Genomic DNA, 26,071 nt, shown 5'->3' with positions numbered 1-26,071 from the left:
GGCCTTTGGGACAAATTTCCTAGAGCATCTGAGGTTTGCGAGACAACTGAGAGGTTTTTTTTTTTTTTTTTTTTTAACATGGAAGTTTTTAATTCTGTTTAATCTGTTTGCTAAGGTTATGGGCAACTTGGCATTCACATGCTATTTATCTAACATTTCCAAGAATTCTCATCCTCTGTCAGGGTTTATTGCTCTCTGATGAGTAATGGTCTCAAATTCTTATTTTTCAGATCCTTATTCTTAGGACTGAGAAAGTCACAGTCACTGTGTCTGCAGATGGGTAGATTTATATGAGCAAAACCAAACCAAAGAGAGGTTGCCTGCTTTTTGTTGGCCTCCTGAGTCACAGCCAGGAGGGGAGCTATTTCCCCTTGGTCTTTGCTGATTTCACAGAGGCGGGAGGTGTGTTACAAGATGCACTTTAAAAAGTTCATTTAAAAAATCAATTTTAATATTTATTTTCAAACTAAAGCTATGGCACTCCCTCAGGTCTTTTTATCCTCAGCCCCCCTGCTGATTCCCTTTGGAACTGCTTCCATTGCATTCTCCAGAAGGCCATCTCCTTTCAAGAATTTTTGAGATGACTGGGGGTGACTGCATCTATTTAGCTTGGCCATTTTTTGGTTGAACCATGTGAAATTCCATTTTGGTAGGTCATAAATGGTCAGATATTGGCAGTTTCAATGCTTCTACCCTACATATTTGGGGAACCCTGAACATTTACAATTCAGCTTTGGAGCTGGAAGGTCCCATCAAGATTGTCCAACTCTCAGCATTTACAGGTGATCGCCCTTGGGCTGGCCCAGGATTGCCCATTCAGTGGTGAAGTGACTCATCCAGGCCGAAGCTGTGATCATACAGTTTCCTGACAAATGAAGTGAAGTGTGCTGTGAACTGTCAGGCTTCAGGAGATGCTGGCTTAAAGGGGTTATGTTAAAGGAGAGGGATCCTTTAAGCCCAGAGGGCTGTACCCTGGTAGGACAGGCAAATTGAGCAAATACCCTGCAGCTCAGATCAGATCAGACAAGTACCTCTTCCTGGCCTCCTTCATCTGAAGGAAATGTCTGAATTTACATACTTTCTGAAATGCTGTTAATCCAAGCTGTCCGTCTGCCTGCATAGGACTTACTTGGGCAGGTGGAGATGAGCCTTTCTGCTCGAGTACATCCCTTGGGCACAGCTGGACGTGAGCTGCAGGGAGGGCTTCAGCAAAGGCTTGGGAGGGTCCAGGGTAAGAATCCAAACTGTATCTCATGTTCTCCTGCAGGATGGTCTCTGTTTCCTTTTAGAGAACAGTGGGCACACCTCTAATCAAATATAAGTAAAAATCTGTGCATCCTCATTAGAGAAAATTAGAAAAATATGGACAGGTAGGGAAAAAAATTTTCCATCTTCCCACCACCACAAATAATTACTATTAACACTTTGGTAAATTTCCTTCCAGTTTTTAAAAGCATTTTTTAGAAAACTCGCAATTACATGCTAAATATATATCTTGATATTCCATACATATATATGTTATATATATATATATATAAAATGTAATAAGAATGTATAGAGAGTACTCTATAAAATACACAATGCCAAGGAATATATACTACTATTGAAATTCTATATAAAGTACAACATATATTTTATATTCCTATTTTTTTCATTTATGATAACTAAGTACTCTATGAAGATTATTTTTAAAGGCTGTGTAGTATTCCATCAAGTGATTTTTTTTTTTTTTTTTTTTTCCCCCTCCCACTGCATAGGCAGCCAATTCTCCTTTTACAATAGTAGTTAAGAAATGGACTCTAGACATCTGGGTTCAAATTCAAGCATAATGGTTGTGTGAATGTGGGCAAGATCCTTAACCTCTCTACACCTCAGTTTCTTCATTTTTAAAATAAGCATAAGAATTCTACTTATTCTGGTATGGAAAAAGGGACCACAGTGTCCAAATTTAAAAGCCAAGACTTTGCCATTTACAAGAGCTGCACTGAAGGGGGGAAGCAGGAGAATGCTTACCAGACACAATCCAGATCCCTAACTCATCAAACTTGCAGGTAGTCTTATATAAAGGTATATAAATTAATAAAAACATATATAACAGTATAAAAGTCTTATATAAAAGTGTATTAAAGACCCCTCCGAGGTTTGCCTTTGGTCAGCAGGGGGAAGGGACCCAAAGACACCAAGATGAGGCCTTGAGTCACAAGTTAAGGCTACTGAAAAGATTCATCTCAGCATAACATTTGCAAGACACAGAATTTTGTCCAGCTAAAACTTGGGAATCCTTAAAATCATTACGATATTATCCAGGGGAGCAAAACATTGAACATTTACAAAGGGCTCATGTTGTCCAGGTAGCAAAACATTAGCATTTCTTTATTAATTGAGATTTTTAACTTTGGTTAAGGAGGGACTGATTTTCTTAACTCATTGAATTGCCTTGAGAACAAACACTTAGAAAAGGGGTTGGCAAACTTTTCTTGTAAAGGGCCAGGAGGTAAATATTTTAGGCTTTGTAGGCCAAATGCAAAACCAGGCACAGACAATATGTAAATAAATGAGCATGGCTGTGTTCCAACAAAGCTTTCTTTATGGACATTGAAATTTAAATTTCATGTAATTTTCACGTGTCAGAGATAAGTATTTTCCTCTTGATTAAAAAAAATATTTTAAAAAGGTAAAAAAAAGACATGAAACTTTTAAACTCATAACTCTACAAAGTTGAGTGGTAAACCCAAATTAGGCCCTGGACCAAAGTAACCCGTGCCTTAGAACAGTCCTTGGCACTCATTAAGTGCTGTGTGTGTGTTAGCTGCTACTTCCATGATTAAAGTTGTTATCACCATCATCACGGTCTCTACCCTAGCACCATGCAGTGCTAGACCCTGGAGGAGGGCAGGGCTGCAGTATGCAAGCCCGTGCATCCCTTTGACCCCTGACAGTCCATCAGTAGCAGCAGCAGCTTGATCAGCTCCTGGCTCCATCGTGGCAAAGAGGTTTCCTCTCCCATGTACGTGGTGGTTCCCTTACCAGAGGCTGCCTGGAGAGCTTTGCTGGGCTGGAGGGAACAGGTTTCCAGCTTGACTAGCTAGAGCAGCCCTGGAGTGACGGTAGCACACATTCTGTGTCCTTTGATGGAGCTTTTAGTCTGTGCTGTTCCTGGGGATAAGTGAAAAAGGGAGACAGAGAAACCCACTGTGCATAACTGGTGCTAGTCTACTTCCTGTTTTAAAACTACAAAAGGTAGGCGAAAAGGGAGTTCTAAAAAGAGTGGTGAAAAAGGAGCTGGGAGTTAAGGGAAGAAAGAGTAGGGTGTTGGTAGCGCAAGCCACAGTGCTTGGGTCGTTCATAATCTGGCATGCACTCAGCTCAGTAGAAAAATGGCAGATATTTTTATAAACCTTGACAGCATTATTTCATTATTCATGAAGACTTTTGTTTTTTTAACCATAACCAGCTTCATTTTAAAGGAGGTTTATTCCCAAGGCATTTTAATTGAGTCTTCATGGTAAATCTTTGTATTGACTGTTAAATCAACATACCAAATAAACAATATTGGAGTTTACTCTTTTCTTCGGTAAGTCTCAACTCCGCTTCTTCAAGGTAATGAAGTGAGAGTGAGTCCAGATTTTCATGAATTGAATACACGGCACTGCACGGCCTTTCCTGACCTTTTGAGAGTAATTTTAAAAAGGACATTGTTTTTTAACTAAGGAAATTTGCCTTAAATCCAGAATTTTCTATGTGAGAGCTTCCACAGTGTGCATGTGTGAAGTTACTTATGCCTGTGTGGTGTATGTATGTGTGCACATGTGCATATTTCAAAGCTATATTATTAAGGCTTTTTTTTTCTTTTATGAATTTATTTATTTATTTTTGGCTGCATTGGGTCTTGTTGCTGCGCACGGGCTTTCTCTAGTTGCGGCAAGCGGGGGCTACTCTTTGTTGCGGTGCGCGGGCTTCTTATTGTGGTGGCTTCTCTTGTTGAGGAGCACGGGCTCTAGGCCTGCGGGCTTCAGCAGTTGTGGCATGTGGGCTCAGTAGTTGTGGGTCGCGGGCTCTAGAGTGCAGGCTCAGTAGTTGTGGCACACGGGCGTAGTTACTCCACGGCATGTGGGATCTTCCCGGACCAGGGCTCGAACCCGTGTCCCCTGCATTGGCAGGCGGATTCTTAACCACTGCGCCACCAGGGAAGTCCTTGTTAAGGCTTTTAATAATTCACTTCTGAGACAGAAGTTTCGTGAAGACAAGTACTATTTTGTTTTAAATTAATCTCTGGATGAAATTTATCATGTCTGTCTCCCATGGTGCCTTGCACAGTAGTAGAAATCCAAAATTATTTGATGAGAGAAGGAATGAATCAGGGGCTGCAATTTGCTCCAATTCTCTACCCTTTAGTTCTCTGGACAACATTCCTGCTGGACATACTGCTTCAATATTTCTAAAAACTCACTTCTCTGCTAATCCTGTTTCCTGTAGCTGCCCACACAATAATATCCATCCTTCAGATGCCTGAGGACAGTAGTGGTCCAACTCACAACCCCCATCCTACCTCCACCACATATACTTTTTTCCCCTGGGCTAAATATCTAAAGGTTTTTTTTCGAACTTTTCTGATATACCCTACTGTTTAGATATTTCTGCTTCTTCCTGGCCACCCTTTTGTACATGATTTCCTGTGTGTCGGAAGCTGGCTCCCAGTGTAGCCCCCAGAACTGTGTGTTGGGTCCAAATGTGGCCTCAGCTGGGCCCAGTCGGTGGAACCCTCCTCTGTTCTTCTTGCTGTTCTCCTGTTAATAAATCCCCGCCTGTCAGAGCCTCCTGACTGCCACTCAAAATTGACTCATCTTGGACTTACACTGCCAACTCTAACTCTTAGTTCTTAATAATAGGATTGGTCATGGACTCTCCTAGGTTGCAGAACAAGCCCAGGGAGGGGGTCCTGGTGATAGTGGGTAGTTGTGGATGGTCCCAGAGCTCTAGAACCAGAGGTATTCCCCAAAGGATTAGTTGTGGACCTGCCAAAGGAGGGAAAATGGAGCCAGGTTGAAGGTCAGGAGAACGAAAGGATAGCAGGTGGATGAATGACATTAGAGAGACTAGCAGAGGCGTTCCAGAGGCCAGGCAAGGAGAAGAGGATGTACAGCTGAGAGGGAGGTACAGCACGGAAGCCAGGTAGTTTAGAATCTGTTGGCCTGAACCCTTAGCATCTTCCTGGGTGTTTCTTTCATGCAGATCCTTTGTGCTTTACCTAAAAGAATCAAATTTTAATGGTGTGGAGCTGGGATCTCATGAATTATTTGTAAGCCAGATTTCCCTTTTTCTGTAGTAGCTGTGTTTTTGAATTTTTAAAAAAATCTTTTTACGGGACGTTACATTTCTCTGATTAAACTTCTTCTTGCTAATGGGGCCCATCTTCCTATTCTCCAAAGGCCTTTTGAACCTAAATAGGAAAAAAAAAAAAAAAGCTGCAGAGCTGAAGTGGTGACTCTGCCACTTCTAACCATGCTCTTGCACAAGTCACAAGTTCTCACCCTCATCTGTAGGAAGAGAATAATCACATTTACCTCATTAATAACTCGCCTCACTGGGTAGTTGGGAAGATTAAATTAAATCACGCCTTTGGAGTGGCTGGCACGACGCCTACCTGTCCCTGGTCACAGTTATTTTTCTGCTCCTCAGCATACCACCTTGCCCACTCTTAGGTCAGATTTAGTAGGCTGCCTTCTCTGTATTCATCCAAACTATTCATTTCTATTGAACTTACTGGAGAGAGACCAAGGACAGAATCCGAAGATGTCTAAAGGCTACGTCTAGGACTCTTTGGAACATTGATCCATGTTGGGGGTCACAAAGTTGGATGCTGTCAAGAACCTCCTTATATAAATGTGTGAAGCAGCCAGGTGAGAGAGTGCTGGGCCGGTGTCAGCTCGGAGAGTGCATGGCCTCCCTAAAGCAGGCATCCCAATAAAAGCCGCTGCAAACCAAACACTTCCATACAGGGAATCAAGGTTCCAGCTCCATCAGTTGTTGGGTATAGATCCCTAGAATGCTCTTGCATTGGGTTACTGTGGCTTTAGAGCAGAGGTTCTCAAAGTATGATCCAGAGACCATCAGTAGCACCTGGGAATGTGTATGAATGCAGATTCTCAGGGCTCACCCAGACCTACTCAACCAGAAACTCTGGGGGAGGGCAGCGCCAGCAATCTGTTTGAACAGACCCTCTAAGAGATTCTGATCATGTTCAAATTTGAGACCCACTGATTGGGGAAAGTGTTCTCAACCCTGGCTGGACTTTGGAATCACCTGGGGAGCTTTAATAGTCCAGTTGCTTGGTTTCCAACCACAAAGTGTCTCCTTTAACTGATTTTGGGTATCAGCCTGGACATCAGGATTTTTCAGAGCTCCCAAGGGGATTTTCAGGGGCATCCAAGGTAGATAAGTGCTCTTCTAGGAGCCTGCTGAAACACCCACATACCCTTTCTCCTGAGTGGGGAGGGGAGGAGTGGGAGGCACGTGTAATTTGGCACAGCTCCCAAGGGATCTGCTGCAACCATCAAACCCTGCTTCCCCTTGGAGAACATGACCTTAAACTACCAGCCTCAAGAAAGAGCTTTGATAGGGCCTTTCCTAGGCTGAATGAATATTCACTCAATGTGATTTGTTTTAAAGGTTGCTTTTAATGCTATATTTGTTCAGCAAATGTAGGCACTTGTATAGCACAAATATTAACTCCTAAATCCTCCAAGGCTTTCCTTGCAATATGCCATCTGGCAGGCATTATTGTAATCATCTCTTTATTATCCACACTAATGAAGGACTAGCATGGCATTGGTAATTGAGAAACACAGATCATTTACAAATCATTCAGGCTCGTGCCGGCACTGCTTCCCCAACCAGGAAGCGTTCAAGAGTAGAAAACATTGACTGATTACAGTTTCCTACCTTCCCTGTGGAGGTACTAATAATATTATTTTAGTCAGAAATTTGAGCAAGAGGAGAAGTGAGAGGCTTCTAAATTATAATTCCTTTTTCTGAATAAGGAAATTTCAGTTTTCTCAATAAAAGGCCAAAGCACAAAGCAGATAAACAGCAAGTATATTTAAAATGCATTGAACTTTGGAACCAGTCAGTTCAAAGCATGTTATAGTAGAAGCTGCATGGGATTCAAGAGATCAGTGGATCTGGATTCTAGATCCTGCTTTGATATTACCCGTGCTATGTGCCATTCCAGCCATCAGCGGGTCTCAAAGTGTGGTCCTCAGACAACACCATCTGCATCACTTGTGAACTTGTTAGAGTTGCAAATTCTCAGACCTCTCCCCAACCCACCTGAATCAGAGACTCTGAGGATGGGGCTAGCAATTGGTGCTTCGACAAACCCTCCCGGAGATTCAGTTCGGATGCCTGCTCAAGTGTGAGCACCGCTGTTCTCCAGGCACTCAGTTTTCTCAACTTCAAAATAAGGCAACAAGCCTGTTTATATTTGAGGTCCATTCCAGCTCTCCGATGGCCTTAGTGTATGGTCCTGGAAGGTTGAAAGATTCTCTGCCATAGACCTTGAATGTGCGATTGAAATAATTCAAGTAAAAAACTGGCATGTGTGTAACAGAAGAGAAACAGATCTCTAGGAACTCTATACACAAACCCCGTATAGGATGCTCACTTTAAATAAAGAGTGCTCTCTTCAGTGGGTTGGTACCATTTTCCGAAAGTGAAAAAACCTTGGTGCTTTGGAAAGGGAGGTGGCCGCTCCTCCTTGCTCCAGGGGCTGAGAGCTGTCTGATGTGATTCACAGAGCAGCACTTCTACAGGCTCTAACAAATGGCATTTCAGAAGGATGTACAGAGGTACACAGGCTTTGCAGTAAAACAAGGGATATTTTCAAGTCATTTATGAAAGCTCTTGCGGCTTCCATTTCAAGACAGGTGGAAAAAAATAACATGGAACAAGAAAAGAAAATAAATCTGTATCCAGAGCATCTCATAAATAAGGAAGGAGCGGGGGTCTGTTGGCCTTGCCGGGTTCTCAGAGTATTTTTGTAACAGTACAGACAGCTCTCAAATGTTTTGGCAAGTAATTCTTATACTGTTTCCGTTATCAAAATCTATGCTTGTAAAATTATTTCGCTGGCTGTTAAAACCAAAAGAGAAAAAGGAAACAATCATTTCAAGGAGAGAGAGGCTGGGAAAATGATACTCAGAGGTATAAAAGAGAGAGACAGAAAAAAAGAATATAGTTCACCCACAACTGCAAAAATTTTTTTTCATCTAAAACGCAGTGACACTTCATAATTTAGAGCAAGTCGTAGAAAATCGAAGGCACTTTTCTAATTGGCTTTTGTTTAATTAAGAGCCTATTTGTTGGAGACAATAGGACCTGGTTTGTTGAACTTGAGAGAGACTTTGTTATGTCTGGGAGGGATGGAGAGATTATAGCTTTTATTGAAAAGGATGGATCACAGACCCACTTTGCCTGAGCAAAGCATGTTGACTGAGGAGAACCACACCAATGGGGAACCTGCACTGGACATCTTTGTGAAATTCCCAGTGGCATCTGGCTGAGCAAAAACTTGACCCTAAAACCCTGGTTAAAAGCCTGTACTCTGAGTTCAAATTCTGACTCTGCCACATACTGGCTCTGAAACTCTGGGCAAGCTACCCAGATGCTCAGTGCCTCAGTTTCCTTCTGTCAAAGGAGGAAAATAATAGGACCTGCCTTGTGGGAATTTTATGAGGATTAAAAGTTAGCATGTGCAAGGTGCTTTATATAGCACCTGCCACATAGCAGGCATTATTTTATTAGGACTATTTGCTAAATAGCCATATGGATCTTTAAAAGAACTCTAAAAATGTATTATACTGTTTCTTAACTGTAAGACCTTAGAAAGCAGCAGTGCCCTATTTGATACCCCCATTGTGTGCCTAAGGAAGTGTGTGATTGATACAACGAGACTTCCAGGGTATCCTGGGAGCACAGTTCAAAGTTCAAACAAGCCTGATGATTCTTAACCCATGGGGGGCTTCTCCCTGGTCAACTTCACTAACACATAGCTTTGGGGGGTTGTTCAAACAAGATTCAGAGAAACTAATTTTTCTCATTTGATTTCCTTTTTGTATATTTATTTTTGGAAGAGATTCATAGACCAACACTAGAAATAGCTCTGAAATAAATGTCATATTTTTCTCTCATATTTGGCACACTCTCCTTTGTTGGCTGGACCATGCTGTGTAGCAGCTAATATTGATTAGCCTACGTTTTTCTCAAATCAGTTTTTCTCAGGCTATATAAAGTCTAAATGCTGGCAGTACTAAAACAGATGCATTCAACTTATAAACTGGTGGTAAGGAAAAAGGTAGGGACAAAAGCATGCTGAAACATATCGTCCAAGCAAGACATTGCCTGCTCTGCCAAATTCAAGTTGCCAGGTCCTGGGTGAGCTTCTTATCTCATCTGAGCTGCAGTTTCCTCACCAATAAAATTGATGCAGCCACTGTGGAAAACAGTATGGTGGTTCCTTCAAAAACTAAAAATAGAACTACTGTATGATCCAACAGTTCTATTCCTGGGTATATATCCGAAGAAAACAAAAACACTAATCAAAAAGATACATGCACCCCAGTGTTCATAGCAGCATAGCCAAGATATGGAAATCTTCACTGCCTTTGGGTTAAGGCACAAGCGAGCACCTTAATACAGTGTGGAGGGTCCCTAATGAACTAGCCCACATTTGCCTCCCAAGCCATGATCATATTTGCCACTCCCTGTCTTAACCATGCTGTACTATTTGTGGTTCCTTGAACAAAGCACACACCTTTATGCCTCTGTTCACATGTTTCCCTCTGCTGGGAGTACTCTCTCACATCCCCCTTCCCCTCACCTGATAACTAGTACTACCCAACAGGTCTTAGTGTGTAGATGCCACTTCGTGAAGGAACGACCAAAGTGCCGTCAACAGATAAATGGATGAAGAAGATGTGGTGTGTGTGTGTATACACACACACACACACACACACACACACACACACACACGGTGGAATACTACTCAGCCATTAAAAAGAATAAAATTTTGCCATTTTCAACAACATGAATGGACCTGGAAGGTATTATGCTCAGTGAAATAAGTCAGACGGAGAAAGACAAATACTGTATGCTATCCCTTATGTGTGTAATCTGAAAAATAAAACAAATGAATGAATATAACAAAACAGATGCAGACTCACAGATATATAGAGAACACACTGGTAGTTACCAGTGGGGAGAGGGAAGCAGGGAGGGGCAGCATAGGGGTGCAAACTACTATGTATAAAATAAATGAGCTACAAGGATATATTGTACAGCACAGGCAATATAGCCAATATTTTATAAAAACTTTAAATGGAATATAAGCTCTAAAAATATTGAATCACTATGTTGTATACCTGAAATTAATATAATATTATAAATCAAGTATATACTTCAATAAAAATTACAGCTAAGAAAAAAAATATGAGATTAAAAATCTCCCATAGTTCCACTACCTAAAGATAACCTTTTAACATTTTGGAATATTGTACTCCAGAATTAAGAAAATAAATAAAACAGGGTCATATTATTAAAAAACAAATAATAAATAATAAAATAAAATGGAGGTAACAATAGTGCCCACCACCTATTAGATGAGGTAACACATGTGAAACCCAAACTAGTGCTAACCCCAAGAAAGTGCTCAGCAAATACTAACATTTTTATGTTATTTGTGTTCATGTAAATCGAACGTATCAAAGTCAAAATAATAAATGTATGCATAATGAGGGAAGTTCCACTATTCTTTTCTTAAGAACTGAAAATATTATAAAATCTTTCATTGCAAGTTACTTTTGAGACTAAATCTCTGATCGTTTATTTCCAGCATTTTGATTTTCCCCTCACTATTGAATACAGACCTGAGACTCTTACACCAATGAGTATCAGATTAAAGCTGAAACCCACTGCATTTGATGTGCCCAGTGATTTTCATTTTTGTTACAATTATATTTATTTTATGAAATATATCTTTCTTATCATAAGTAGTATACTTTTGTATTTTAAAAATTTTCCAACATCTTAACAAACAAATCAGGATAAAATGCTAAAATAAAATACTGAAGTCACTACACTGACCCAGCTTGCTATACAGATATGGACAGGAGTGCTCTGGAAATTGTGGAACTGTGGCCAGTAGGCAGCACCACTGTCCTGTAATTTTAGATGTTGTTTATTAACTCATAAAAAAATTTCAAATCAACATGGAAAAGACAGATTCTGTGTACTCTTGAATAATGTAGAAAAGTGTGGGTTGTTTGAACCTTGAACAAGTGAACAAAATGTCCTTCCTTTACTTAAATTAGAAAAAATTACAGTTGACCAAAATTTCCCTGGCAAATCAGAGAGCCAAGGTGTTTATTAAGAAATATTCAGGAAGAAAACAAAAATATGTCCTTTCATAAACATTACCTAGATTATGAGGTTAAGAGCAGTTTTCTTTAATATCTCTTTAACTTTTCCATTTCTTGAACATAAGAATGACTTCCCTTAAATCATTAGCCATTTAGATCTGAATTTTCAGGACAGATCTTGGTCATCATTTTTGACAATTAGCGGTGGAGAGTGGTTTACTGCCCTGAATAGGGGTCTCGTGGTGTTTTACTGAGTGATCTCCAGCATATGGAGAATTTGTTGGGCATATTTATAACTATTGTTTGTTTTTGTGGTTCTTGGCACAGTGTGGGTGACACAAGGCCAGAACACTCCCTGCAAGTAGGCAGATGTTAGGACCCTGTGGACCTCTGAGTTTTATAGAGTGCCTGTGCTCAGAGACCTACAGACTGTGTAAGTCTGGAAAGTTCACAAACACCATGGACAGGTGTGTCCATACCTAACCCTCACACACGAGGATGAGGAAGTTAAGGTGAAAAAAAAAAGGTAAATGGCAGAGATGTGGCTTCATCCCAGGTTTTTCTCCCCAAATGCTGTTGGTTCCGCTAGAGCACAGCCAATAATGTAAAAATACAGTTTTTACATTATTTTCTTTTCCTGCAGTGTCACATGTCTAAGAATAATCCCATATTTCGATCTTCAGCTGAGTTTCCCAACCCTGCGTCTAGAAGCTGGTTTTGCTCCACTTGTAGAAAGAAGCCCTCATTGCCATCCTGATCTGTTCACATGGAGATAGCAAATGTCATCCTACTTGATTATTTGGAGCTTGCCTTGTGGTACTTTGGTCTTCTGGAGGGAAATCAGACCTCTGGCAGTTGGTGAAATCTGCTGAAGAATTAACCTGATCAAACATTTTGTTTTAATCACAGAATCATGTCAACCCTGCCATGGACTTTACCCAGACACCTCCTGGGATGTTAGCTCTGGACAATATGCTCTACTTTGCCAAGCACCACCAGGATGCCTACATTCGGGTAAGCACGCAGCCCCTTTCAGCTAGTGTAGGTTTCCTACTGAATTCGAATTTCACATTTATGGATATGGAGGGATTACTTTTAGATGAGTGGCCCCAGAGACTGGCTTTTGTCACTTAGTAAAGTAAAAATGAAAATTAAATGAAATTAAAGAGCACCAAAATAGGTATTTTTTTAACTTTTAATTTTTTTCACATGACATTTAAAAATATATTAGATATTGGAAAAATATTTTATATAGTTCATTTGATTATGACAAAAACTCTTAGCCTTAAATAACAAAGAAGAGAAACAAACTATCTACCAAAAACCTGCATGATCCCAACGTTAGTGAAAACCACTTAGACTTATTTGGCTTCTTGAAAAGAGGCCCAGGATTCTGTCTAGCACTGCTCTGTTCAATCTAATGCTGGAGATACAATCAGATAAACAGAAAGAGAAGTGTGGGAGGGACACGGGGAGGGATGAGAAATGCCTTCTCTCATTTGATAACAGATTAGTGAAACTCCAGCTACTAAGGCAATGCCTTTGTGGGTGGGGACGAAGGAAAATAGAAGGTGCCACCTGCCGATGCAGAGCAGGGGCGGGAAGGACAAAGTGTGAATGAACTGGAGCATAGGGACAGTGACAGAGAAGGCCTGCGAGTCAAGGCTGCTCCACTGGAAGCCCTGGATTTGTGCTGACCCCTGTCCCCTGTCCCCAGGGAGAGGAGCCCAGGTTCAGTCGGGTGAGGGATACAGATCCACGATTGAGATGAAGGAGGATGTGAATAAATGGGACAAGGGCATTGGCCAAGTGGTTAAAATGATGACTAGATATAAGCTTAGAAAATATTCGATGAATGAATATCCTAATGCAGGAAGAGTAAAGCTGAAATCAGAGTAAGGTATGAGCCTGTGCCTCTGATATTCCCTGTTGGCTCCCTCTTGGCACTGGCTTTCTGGAGACCAGGGTTCAAGACCTGGCACTGTCGTTACTTGGTAATGCAAATGGGGCCATTCCTTTTGACTGGGCTATAGTTTCTTCTCCAAACTAGGGAGCATTATTCCCTCAAGGACCATTTGGAAATGTGTGGGCATGTTTTTTCGGTAGTCACCATGCCCATTGGGGTGCTACTGGCCACAGTCCTCTAAAACATGGGACAGTCTGCACCATGAAAAATTGTCCTACCCAGTAATGACCCCTTTGAAAAAAAAGTCTTGCCAGGTCTGAGTTCCCTGTAAGCACTATATTTTAACTTTATCTGTTTTTCTATATATGCAATTTGACAAGCTTTGACTTATATTGAAACATTATTTGTACTTTAATTATATGAAGGATTGTATGCATTTCTCTGAATGGTGTTATGTGCTTCTCAGGTATTTGATTAGAAATGCAATTTTCCATAAGAAAATTGTTTTTTCATAAAAGTTTAATTTGGTTTATATGTGTATATATTTATTGCACAGATTTTTTTCTAGGAATGTAATCTGCTCTCACAGTAAGTAAATTAATATTTTTGAGATACCCTGTGGTATAGCCTCGGAGAGTTGAGTGTGAAAAGAAGAAGCCTAGCAGAAATTGAATTTAAAATTACCTGATTAATGTTTGTGGATGAATGTTTCTAAAGTTAGAGAGTATTGATTCTGAATGTATTGTTAATTGCATAAGAAGCATATGTCTCAAGAAGAGTAATTTAATATTTTAAGCCCATTTTCTTCAATGTGTTCTCTAAACTGTCATAAGTGAAATTAATACCATGGCGACCTGACAGAACTTTATATCTGATGGGAACTTAAAAGAAAATCCTATTTGAAAAGAAAGTTGTGGACTTTTTTGTCCACACGCACTTTCTTTCTGGTTAGACTGAGAAAGGAATGTTTTCTCGAAAGTGTTCCTTTCCTAATGTGTTCTGTGTCCCATCTGACTTTGGGACCATTAAATGCTGCATGGAAAGTTAAAGGTATTTACATGAATGAATGGGGTTAGGGGATCATATATAAAGTCTGAGGCATTCTTCAAGGAAGCTTGGTGGTGACTATGAAAACAGATGTCCCAGTGGTAGTGAGATAGTGATGGAGACAATGAAAATGGTCATCCCAGACAGCTAATTAAATTTTGATCTATGAGCTTAGTGGTCTTTTCTGAAACAAAGATGGGCTCTTGGTTTTTTAATAAGCTTACATTTTGATAAAATTTCCTTTTTTTGATGAGGTAAATTTCCTGTCTGAATGCAGTTATTCATTTATTATTTATATCTTTCATTCAATAAACACGTATTCTGTACCTAAATCTATAGTCTCACTTTTCACTTTGCCAGTCAGATTTATGGTTGAGATTTTCAAAAGGAATTGTAACACACACACACACACACACACACACACACACACACACACACACACACACACATTCCCTCTTTGCCCTTGACATGCCCACGCCCTCCAGCTATCCTGTTCCCTCAAACGATGTGTATTTTTCCAAGTTGTCTTCTTACCCCATGTTCTAACTCACCTGCCGCTCACTTTTCAACACTTTGCACCCATCATTTTCTAGAAGCTGTTCTCCTGCTACATGGGGAGCCCTCTCCTCTTCCTTCATCTTCTTTGTCCTCGCATTGACACTGGACACTGTTTCCATTGGCCGGTTCTCCCTTTTTGCCTGCAGCCCTTGCTGTCTGTCTTGGTTCTCTCCTTGGCTGCTTCTCTTAGTCTCTCTGATGGGTTTCTCTCCCTCTGCCTGCCCATCAAATGCACATAATCCTCACGACTCTGTCTGTGGATCTTTTTTCTTTTTCAGGCACTCAAGCTGCACATGTTTACTGAGTAACTATCAAATGGCCTGCAGTGAGGGAGGGGATAGAGATTCCCTAAGGAACAAGTCACTCATGAGTCCTGTCATTGAGGATTTTACTGTCTAGCGATGAAAGGAGGGGTAGTTGGAGGAAGAGCTAAATGCCAGCACTTTCCAAACCACTTAGAATGGATTTTGATTGGGCAGGAGTGATATTGGGGGCACAGAGGAGAGTCATAAACACAGATGTGGGAGTCAGGTCAGTAAAACTTCCTTCAAGAAGTGGCATCTACACTAAGACCTGTTGGGTAGTACTAGTTATCAGGTGAGGGGAAGGGGGATGTGAGAGAGTACTCCCAGCAGAGGGAAACATGTGAACAGAGGCATAAAGGTGTGTGCTTTGTTCAAGGAACCACAAATAGTACAACATGGTTAAGACAGGGAGTGGCAAATATGATCATGGCTTGGGAGGCAAATGTGGGCTAGTTCATTAGGGACCCTCCACACCGTATTAAGGTGCTCGCTTGTGCCTTAACCCAAAGGCAGTGAAGAATTTCTGAACTATTTTAAGTAAACATGATGAGAGTTAATTTTAGAAAAATCACTCTCCTGCCAGAAAACAAATGTGAGAAATCAAGACTAGCAGCAAAAATAAAATTGGGGAAATTGTAGAGAAATGATGGTAACCTGATGAGGGTAGTGGCTGTGACACTGGGGAGAAGCAGTTTGAATGAATTATTTTGGAGCTAAGGTAAACTAGACTCTCTCCAAGGAAAAGGGAGATACTGGCTTGAGTGGATGGATGGTGGTGTCATTGATGAACTAGATCTGCAGGTCTGAGGGGTTGGTCATTTGGAGACATCCAGATACTATATGCATATGGGACAACTGTCCAGGTGGATGTTTCTAGTAGGCAGTGAGATATGGGCAATGGTGGTCAATAAGAACGGCAGGGTCTAGTTCTTAGGTAACAGAATATAGAACAGCAAGCAAAGGAAGAGAGTATAATTTTTGTTGTTGTTTTGTTTTATCTTGTTTTCTTTTTTCCCCCTTGGGTTTTTAAAAATTTTCTTCTGAATTTTTAGATGTGACCTATCCTCGGCACATCTATCAAGTCATAAAACCGTTTTACTTGATATTTATTTGCAGTTTTCTACACTATATTGAGCAGATAAACATTTCACTGTTTTATAAATTATCATACTGTTTAACCATATCACGATCACTTAGGACTTGCTTCCTTCCCCAGGGACCTAATTTTATACAGTGGCACTACTTCTTAGAGAAATATTCTGATGTTGAGTCAATATGAAAAAGAACAAACTTGACCCTTTTTGTATATTTTATTTGCTGTGGTGCTATGTTATAAATAAAATGGTTTTTTTTTTTTGGCTACGCCACGCAGCTTATGGGATCTCAGTTCCCCAACCAGCGACTGAACCCAGACCACGGCAGTGAAAGCCCGGCATCCTAACCACTAGGGACCAGGGAACTCCCACTGTTTCCTTAATGAGGTTGTCACCGAACTAATTACACAATTTATAAGATCTCAAACCTTCTAGTAACAAAATTAAAAGTAAATTCTGGAAACGGCTTGTTCTTTATGTGCCCTGAAGTTCTTTGCCTCAACATCCCTCATAATTTACGGTCAACATCTCATCCAGTTGGAATATATCTGCACACTGGGTGACTGTGATAGAAGAGAATGAATTTCCTGAGAGGGGAAAATAGAAATGCCTTCAAAAGCAAGATTTATTTCAATGGTTTCATGCAGTTGTGAGCCAGGGCACATGTGTTTTTAGTATCATACCAAATTAGAACAGAAATATTTATAATATGTCAAGTAAATGAGATTATGGGAAAAGATGGCTCTTTGTACCTAAGAGTTGTTTTCTCAAGGTTCTTTTATGATAGCCATTTTTAAACAGATGAAAAAATTTAAGTATGTTTACACTATTTTAAAACCTTTCTTCCTCCTCATGACGCATACATAGTAAATCATACTTTTTACAAATAGTTGGGAGAAATAATGGTTTAGACCCTAACTCACTGCTAGGACATGAGAGGCCTTGTTCTTGAGGCAGTACTGACAAGAAAATGCTATGGGATGATTTAGCATGAGAAAAGCTGCCATATTTTAAGTCTTTACTGTATTTTGAATATTTCACATACATTATTTGTAACCTTCTCTTCACTGCTCCCAGAGGTGGGAAGATAAGGCAGCTTTGGTATCCCCCTTCCTCCGGTATGTAGATCTCTCTGTCCATTGAGGCCCACCTCAAGTTCAAAGGTATTCTAGGGAAACTCTTCAACTTTTCCTGTGTCAGAGGGCATAAACATAGTTATAATAGCAAACATAGAGCTTGCTGTGAGATAACAAGTATGCTGAACACTTTCATTAATATCTCACAACACCACTGTGAGGTGGACACTGTTATTATTTCCATTTTGTGGATGAGGAAACTGACACACAGGAGGGATTACCCACAGCTAAGGAAGTGCTAGAGCTGAATTTAAGACAAAAGTCTGCTTCCAGTGTGCACACTTTGCATTTTAGGGGTGCATAGATTCATATAGGGGCTGCAGCCACAGTTCACGTAAGTTCTAAGGATGTATTTTGCTCAACTGGCACAGTATTTTTAAAGGGAACAGAATTTGAATTACCTGAACACCCTTTCCAAATAACCATGAACCCCAGAACTCCCTATTATATTCTGTCTGGCTGCTTTATGAATTCTCGTTATATGCCTGGTACTTGAGGGGCTTGACTTAGTGGCCATGATATTGATGACCTTTGTGAAGTTCTGAATGCATTGTCAGCACACAGTAGGTGCTTAACTTCTTTTACTTGCCTTTTCCTTTTCCCCATAAAGTTGTACTTGATTACTGTCCCTTCTCCTGGGGGTTTCATATTTCTGCACTTAATGTTTGTTGCCTTTCCATCCTGGTTGTCAACTCCCAGAGAGCAGGTGCTTCATCTTGTGTTGGGTATTTGTTCCCTTGCGGAGATTAAAGGACTTTAATTTCAACCTCCCAAGTGTAGAGGAAAAGATTAGGCATGCTTCTCCAATTCTCTGGTTGTAAATATTAAAGAAAAAAAGTCATCAGATATTATTATAAATACACAGGCCCAGTGTTCTTGGGGCTCTCAGCACAGTCAGCCCTCTGCGCTGTGTGTCAGACCACGCAATGTAGTTCTTGCTGCCCTTTAAGGGGGACAGAAACCAAGTATCCCTCACGTACTAAGGGGGGTGCTGATGGAGGCAATGGTGAGCCTTTAAAATAAATTAAGGAACTTTTAACATTTCAAGGGGGAAATTGGCAGTTTCCCAAGCGACATAATTACAAGACAGTGTGTAATGTGTAATTAAACTTAACTATGAAGCAAATGATTGGAATAAAGCTTGGTGGCACATCATTTTTTTTGTTCCCATAGTGCTGACAGATCCTTCCCTCCCCTTGTCCCTGAAATGGCTTCAGCAGCAATTGCTCCCAATTTTTTTTAAATGAAATTATATGTTGCCAGTTAAACACACACTTTCATGTAAAGGAACCTTTTTTTTTGTTTGAGTGACATTTTCCTTCTAGGTGATCTGGAGCACAGAATCCACAGAATAACAAGGACCTCAAGGCAAAGCCTTGCTGGGACTTTGAAATGAATCTTTGTCGAATAATTCATTTAAATACTTTATTCTTTACTTTTATTCATTTTTTCTTTCTTTGAGCAAGGTCCACAGCTTGGAGGCTTGTTTTTATGCAGTTTTCTTTCATGTTTTAAAAATAGTGGCATTAATTTTGTTGATTGTGAATAACCAAGCTGTTATTGCCAAACAATCAGGACCCCTTGAGAGTGTGAATATATGTGATTAGATTTTTACTAATTGCGCTGGCAAGCAGAATTTCTGACTTCGAAAACCAGTGATTTGAATGGAACGCTTCAGGCCTCAGGATGAGATCATTTTTCAGCATGGGCTTGGTTTTATCTCAGAAGACCCATCATCGGAGGGAGGGAAGGCAGGTTCCACATCCATTAATGACTGCTGGATATAACAGTGCTTGTACTCTGAGTTCTCGCCACCTGAGTTCGTTTGGTACTGGCTTCAGTACCTGGCATCTGAAGCAGGTCTAAAACATGGTAGTTACTTGTTTCATTCTCCTTTGCTACCAGCCCAAGCTGGGTATTAGGTTTAGAATTTTTTACTTAGCTATCTGAAGGGTTTTTTGTTCTGTTTTTGTTTCTGTTTTTTTTAAACTTTAAAACACAGTGGGACTTTAAAACACATTGATGGATTGCTGGAGAAAAGATGTAACCAACCAATAGAATGAACTATATGCAGTTGACACAGTGCAAACCTAGGCCCAGTGTGAATGACAAGGTTGGAAACTACAGACAGCCTTATGTGTGGATGACACTGTCCCTCGTTAGGGCACCAGCAAAACTCTTAGTCAACAGCGGCCACCCTGGGGTCTCTATCTTAGACCCAGTAATATCTTCCCATTGTTTCTCCAAACTGATTCTTTCTCAGTCCACATTGTCCATTTTTTTGGTCTCACTAAATTAGTTAAACAAATAAATATTTATTGAGTACCTTCTCTGTGACAAGCTGCCTCCTCTCTGCTGTCATTGACCAAGCTTCCCCCTTTAATTATGCATTTTCTACCTTCATTGTGGAGGACTCAGTAGCTGCTGTGCTGCGGGTTTGCTGTGGCTTCTCCCCTTCCTGCTGTAACTGCTGTGCCGTGTTGTAGAGCAGAAGTTCCAAGAGCTGCCCTTCACATCTGCCTGTCCCTTTAAGAGGGGAAAGGTTTCTGGGAATCCCCTCTCTTCTGTGTGTCTCGAGCTGGAAGGTGTTATAGACCTCATTGGCTTTTTAATTATTTCTAAATAATGGACATCATTTTTTAGAGCAGTTTTAGGTTTACAGAAAAATTCAGCAGAAAGTACAGAGGGTTCCCACATATCCCCTTTCGTCCCTCTCCCACACACAGTTTCCCACATTATTAACATCTTGCATTAATGTGGTACTTTGTTTGATTTAATGAAACCAATAACCTACAGTCTTGCTGTAATTGCCTGTTAGTTACAGGAGGTTTATTTGTTGTTGTTCCTTTGGAATTTTCTAGATAAACAATCCTGTCATCTGTGCACCAAATTTTATTTCTTCCTTCCCAATCTCTATACTTTTTATATCCTTATCTTATTGCATTAGCTAGGACTTCCAATAAGAAGTTGAATAGTAGTAGTAAGAAGGAATATCCAGATATTAGGGGGAAAGAGTCAAGTTTTTCACCATTAAGTGTGATGTTAGCTGTAGAGTTTTTAAAGGTGTTCTTCATCAAGTTGATGAACCTCAGTATTAGTTTGCTAGGCCTGCCATAACAAAGCACTATAGACTGGGTGGCTCAGAGAATAGAAATATATCCTTTAATAATTCTGGAGGCTAGAAGTTTGAGATCAAGGTGCCTGCAGGGTTGGCTCCTCCTGAGGCCTTTCTCCTTGGTTTGCAGACAGCTGCCCACTTGTTGTGTCCTCACGTGGTCATCTTGCTGTGCACTCACATCCCTTGTATCTCTTTCTCTTCTTATAGGGGCATCAGTCATATTGAATTAGGGCTTCATGCTGATGGCCTCATTTTAAACTACTTGCCTCTTTAAAAGCTCTGTCTCCCAATACAGTCACATCGTGGGAGACTGAGGGTTAGACCTTCAGCATACAGATTTTGGAGGGGGGACACAGATCAGTTCATAGCATTCTGTCTACCTTGAACATCCCAGGCGATTCCAACCTCTGGGCCTGGTACAGGCATACCTCATTTTATTGCTCTTCACAGATATTGTGTTTTATTACCAGTTGAAGGTTTGTGGCAACCCTGTATCGAGCAAGTCTATTGAACAGCATCTGTTTGCTCTGTGTTTCTTTGTCACTTTTGGTAATTCTTGCAATATTTCAAGCTTTTTAATTACTATTATATTTGTTATGATCATCTGTGATCAGTGATCTTTGATGTTACTATTATAATTGTTTTGGGGCACCACGAACTGCAGCGGTATAAGATGGTGAACTCGATAAACACGTGTGTTCTGATTGCTCCACCAACTGACCATTCCCCCATCTCTTTTCCTCTCCTTGGGCCTCCCTATTCCCTGAGACACAACAATATTGAAATTAGGCCAGTTAATAATCCTACAATGCCCTCTAAGTGTTTAAGTGAAAGGAAGAGTCTCATGTCTCTCATGTTAAATCAAAAGCTAGAGATGACTAAGCTTGGTGAGAAAGCCATGTGGAAAGTCAAGATAGGCTGAAAGCTAGGGCTCTTGCACCAAACAGCAAGTTGTAAATGCGAAGGAAAACTTCTTGAAGGAAATAAAACTACAACTCCAGTGGACACACAAATGATAAGAAAGTGAAACAGCCTTACTGCTGATATGAATAAAGTTTTAGTGGTCTGGATAGAAGATTAAGCCAGCGACAACATTCTCTTAAGCCAAAGCCTAATCCAGAGCAAGGCCCTAACTTTCTTCAGTTCTATGAAGGCTGAGAGGGTGAGGAAGCTGCAGAAGAAAAATTTGAACCTAGCAGAGTTTGCTTCGTGAGGTTTAAGGCAAGAAGCCGTCTCCGTAACATCAGAGTGCAAGGTGAAGCAGCAAGTGCTTATACAGAAGCTGCAGCAAGTTATCCAGAAGATCTAGCTGAGATAATGAATGAAGGTGACTCTACCAAACAACAGATTTTCAGCGTAGACAAAATAGCCTTCTATTGGAAGAAGATGGCATCTAGGACTTTCATAGTTAGAGAAGAGAAGTCAATGCCTGGCTTCAAACTTCAAAGGACAGGCTGACTCTCTTGTTAGGGGCTAATGCAGCTGGTGATTTTAAGTTGAAGCCAATGCTTATTTACCATTATGAAAATCCTAGGGCCCTTAAGAATTATGCTAAGTTGACTCTGCCTGTGTTCTATAAATGGAACAAAAAAAAACCCTGGATGGCAGCATATCTGTTTACAACATGGTCTCCTGAATATTTTAAGCCCACTGTTGACACCTACTGCTCAGAAAAAAAAACGTTCATTTCAAAATATTTCTGCTTATCGACACTGCACCTGGTCACCCAAGAATTCCGATGGAGATTAATGTTTTTTTCATGCGTGCTAACACAACATCCATTCTGCAGCCCATGGATTAAGGAGTAATTTCCATTTTCAAGTCCTGTTGTTCAAGAAATACATTTTTGTGAGGCTATAGCTGCCATAGATAGTGATTCCTCTGATGGATCTGGGCAAAGTAAACTGAAAAGTTTCTGGAAAGGATTTGCCATTCTAGATACCATTAAGAACATTGTGGTTCATGGGAAGAGGTCAAAATGTCAACATTAACAGGAGTTTGGAAGAAGCTGATTCCAGCCTTCATGCATGACTTTGAGGGGTTCAAGACTTCAGTGGAGGAAGTAACTGCAGATGTGGTGGAATTAACAGGAGAACTAGAATTAGACATGGAGCCTGAAGATGTAACTGAATTGCTGCAATCTCATGATAAAAGTTTAGCAGATGAGGAGTTACTTCTTATGGATGAGCAAAGAAAGTAGTTTCTTGAGGTGGACTCTATTCATGATGAAGATGCTGTGAAGATTATTGAAAAGGCAATATAGGATTTAGAATATTACATAAACTTAATTGATAAAGCAGTGGCAGGGTTTGATAGAACTGACTCCAATTTTGAAAGAAGTTCTACTGTGAGTGAAATGCTATCAGACAGCATTGCATGGTACAGGGAAATCATTCATGAAAGGAAGAATCAATCAATGGGGCCAATTTCATTGTTGTGTCATTTTAAGAAATTATCACAGTCACCCCAACCTTCAGCAACACCACCCTGATCAGTCAGCAGCCATCAACATCGAGGCAAGACCCTCCACCAACAAAAAGATTAGGCTCAGATGCTGGTGAAGCCTCAGATGCTGGTCAGCATTTTTTAGCAGTAGAGTGTTTTTTAATGAAAGACGACATTGTTTTGCACGCTTAATAGACTGCAGTATAGTGTAAACGTAACTTTTATATGCACTGGGAAACCAAAAAATTTGTGTGACTCACTTTATTTTGATATTCGCTTTATTGCAGTGGTTTGGAACCAAACCTACAATATCTCCAAGGTATGTCTGTACTTGCCTCTTCCTCTCCAGGGAATCTGCTCCCCAGTTAGCCAGGGAGCTCCTTCCCTCGCTTCCTCTAGGCTCAGGGTGGCCTTTCTTCACCAGCAAATATAAAGCCGTAATTTCATCCCTTTACGCTCTGTCCATCTTACCTCTTTTGTCTTGCTCCGAATGTAATGCTTGTTTACATACTCTAAATTTACCTTTGTGTCTATTTCCTGTTTACCTGTACAAGTGTGTAAGCTCCATGAGGGCAGGGACTGTGTACTGCGTCTCTCCTGTGCCCCAGTGCCAGCGCAGTGGCAGACACACAGAAGGCACTCAGCACAGATCTGTTAAATCGGTATCTGAATTGAGTGCGTTCTGGTGTTCTGCCTTCTGGCCAGATCGCCAGTCACCCCAAGGTAAGATACCACAGAACAGGTTTTTATCTGGAGTATGCTATAATCTCCCTGACTGCAGCTGTCCTTCTGGCCTTTATCCATTCTGGAATGGAAACCAAATTAGCAGTTATAGTGATGTGGCCCAAAATGGGCTTGCCCCAGATATGCTGATGCTTATACTTGGGTGAATCACTGCTGAGTTTAATTTTTAAATTGTATTTATGTGACCAGAGTCCAGCCAGGATTAGCAATCTGCCTACCAAATCAGAAGGCAATTTGTATTGGTATAATAGAATTTAGGTAGTAGTGTTCTTGAATGTTTCATTGTATTCTGTAAAAATAGCTTTCCCCTTAAGAACTAGGCAATACACCTGGTACACCCAGGAGTGTTTGACACTGTCAGGTACCTTTATTTTTACATTGACCTTAATTTTATCGACTTTTCCTCTGCCTTGGTAAAACCCAAGATTCCAAAATTTAGTATAAATCATAAATCATAGACAATATTTTTCTTACATTTGATAGAGCAACTGAAACACAGATATAACAGCCTTAACAACTAATTTCTCTCTGGCTGGTTTATCAAATGCTATTCTTTACATAAGTACAAGCGTCCTTGAACTTGGTGGCTTTTGGAAGACCCTGGTATATGTCATTCATACCTGTCTACAAACTTGTGATTACCAAGATCAGGGAAGTCAGTTTGACTGAACTTTCATTTCTTGAATGGTGATGCTTTTGTGCCACAGGGCTCTTGCACATGCTGTTCCTGTTGTCTCAGCCCCCCTTTTCTCTGCCCATACTTACTTGCCCACGTGACTCTCATTCATTCTTTAGGACTTCATCCTGAAGGCTCCTCTTTTATTGATTTTCTTTCCTTGTTACTTCCTTTATAGCACTGACTCAACTTGGAACTATATAATTACATGTTTTATTATTTGATCATTATTTCTCTCAAACATGACATTTTTGAACAGGGACCTTTTTCCTCTTTCTTTTTTTTTGGTCTTTTGTCCTCACTGTCCAGCACTGGGCCATTTAAATTATTCACTAAACGAACGATTAAAGAGGTGATTTGTCGAATCCCTGACCAGTGTTACTTCTCTCTTTTCCCCTCGGAAGTCCTTCATGGCCATATGTGATATTTGTCAGAGAATCAAAACTGAAATCAGACTTGGAGGAAATCTGCCTTTCAATGGGTGGGGTCATTGAAATGGCCACAGTTTCCTAGGACTGATGAGCTACATGGTATCAAGCCTCGCCTAAATTCTCAGTTATGAAAGCTGTGAGAATAAGTGTATGTTACATGAGTAGACGTGGGTTCTGTATAAGAGAACCTGCCCCCGTTCATGCAAACCCAGATTCTGGGTCCCCTTTCATGGTAACAGGAGGGTGAGGAGTGGAGCATGAGGGGTATGTGGAGGGCACATTCCTTTGCTATGGAAGTTGGCTTCCTATCATCTCCGACAATTTTTCCTGCTGATTTTCATTCTCAGCATTACAGGAAGTGTTTATAGCAAATAATTGCCAAGTGTTTTCCATAAACATACAACCAAGGATATTTTTCCCACATTCCAGCTCTCTGTAAATGTTTGTTTTCCGAATGCACAAAGAAGGTGAGTATGCAGTTTCCCTAAGCAGGCCTTTGAAATGTGGGCTTTGGCCCAGAGAGAATTCCCTTCTGAGTTTGTCCTTCATCTGGCCATGTTGTCCCTACACAAGCAGTAGACTCAGAGAGTTTCTAAATGAGTTTTCCTCCACAGCTTGGATTCCTAGCCACACGGCTGGGCTCCAAGTAACTTCTGGGTCCTGAGCACCCCCTCAGTGAAGGACAGGGTGAGGTCAGAGGTTGCCAGGAGCATCACAGAAGTCATTGCTTCTGATAAAATCCACAGGGAAATACGATGGGGAACGTGGATGACAGGGGATAAGGAGATAATTGGAACTCAGGATGCACGTGAATGTATATAAATAATAGATTATGGAAATTCTCATGTTAAAACCAGGCAAGGGACTTCCCTGGTGGCACAGTGGTTAAGAATCCACCTGCCAATGCAGGGGACACGGGTTCAAGCCCTGGTCCCGGAAGATCCCACATGCCGCGGAGCAACTAAGCCCGTGCGCCACAACTACTGAGCCTGCGCTGTAGAGCCCATGAGCCACAACTACTGAGCCCGTGCTCCACAACTACTGAAGCCTGTGTGCCTAGAGCCCGTGCTCCTCAACAAGAGAAGCCACCACAATAAGTTCGCGCACCGCAATGAAGAGTAGCCCCCACTCGCCGCAACTAGAGAAACCCCATGTGCAGCAGCGAAGACCCAATGCAGCCAAAAAAACCCAGCCAAG

The 26,071-nt window shown here is 40.9% G+C and overlaps 1 protein-coding gene across 10 annotated transcripts in view; it reads left to right on the top strand.

The window, feature by feature from the left end:
• ELMO1 (engulfment and cell motility 1) overlaps positions 1-26,071 on the top strand; it is a 552,023-nt gene that overhangs the window by 255,134 nt on the left and 270,818 nt on the right. For all 10 annotated transcript variants that reach the window (XM_082399508.1, XM_082399510.1, XM_082399509.1 and 7 more), the window contains one exon: positions 12,324-12,428. In XM_082399508.1, the coding sequence (XP_082255634.1) occupies positions 12,324-12,428 (105 nt within the window). The remainder of the gene's footprint in view (positions 1-12,323; positions 12,429-26,071) is intronic.

This window comes from Balaenoptera borealis, assembly GCF_965194805.1.
Source record: "Balaenoptera borealis genome assembly, chromosome: 7".
NCBI lineage: Eukaryota > Metazoa > Chordata > Mammalia > Artiodactyla > Balaenopteridae > Balaenoptera > Balaenoptera borealis.
The sequence above is the reverse complement of the archived record's forward strand: the minus strand, read 5'-3'. Positions and strand labels throughout refer to the sequence as shown.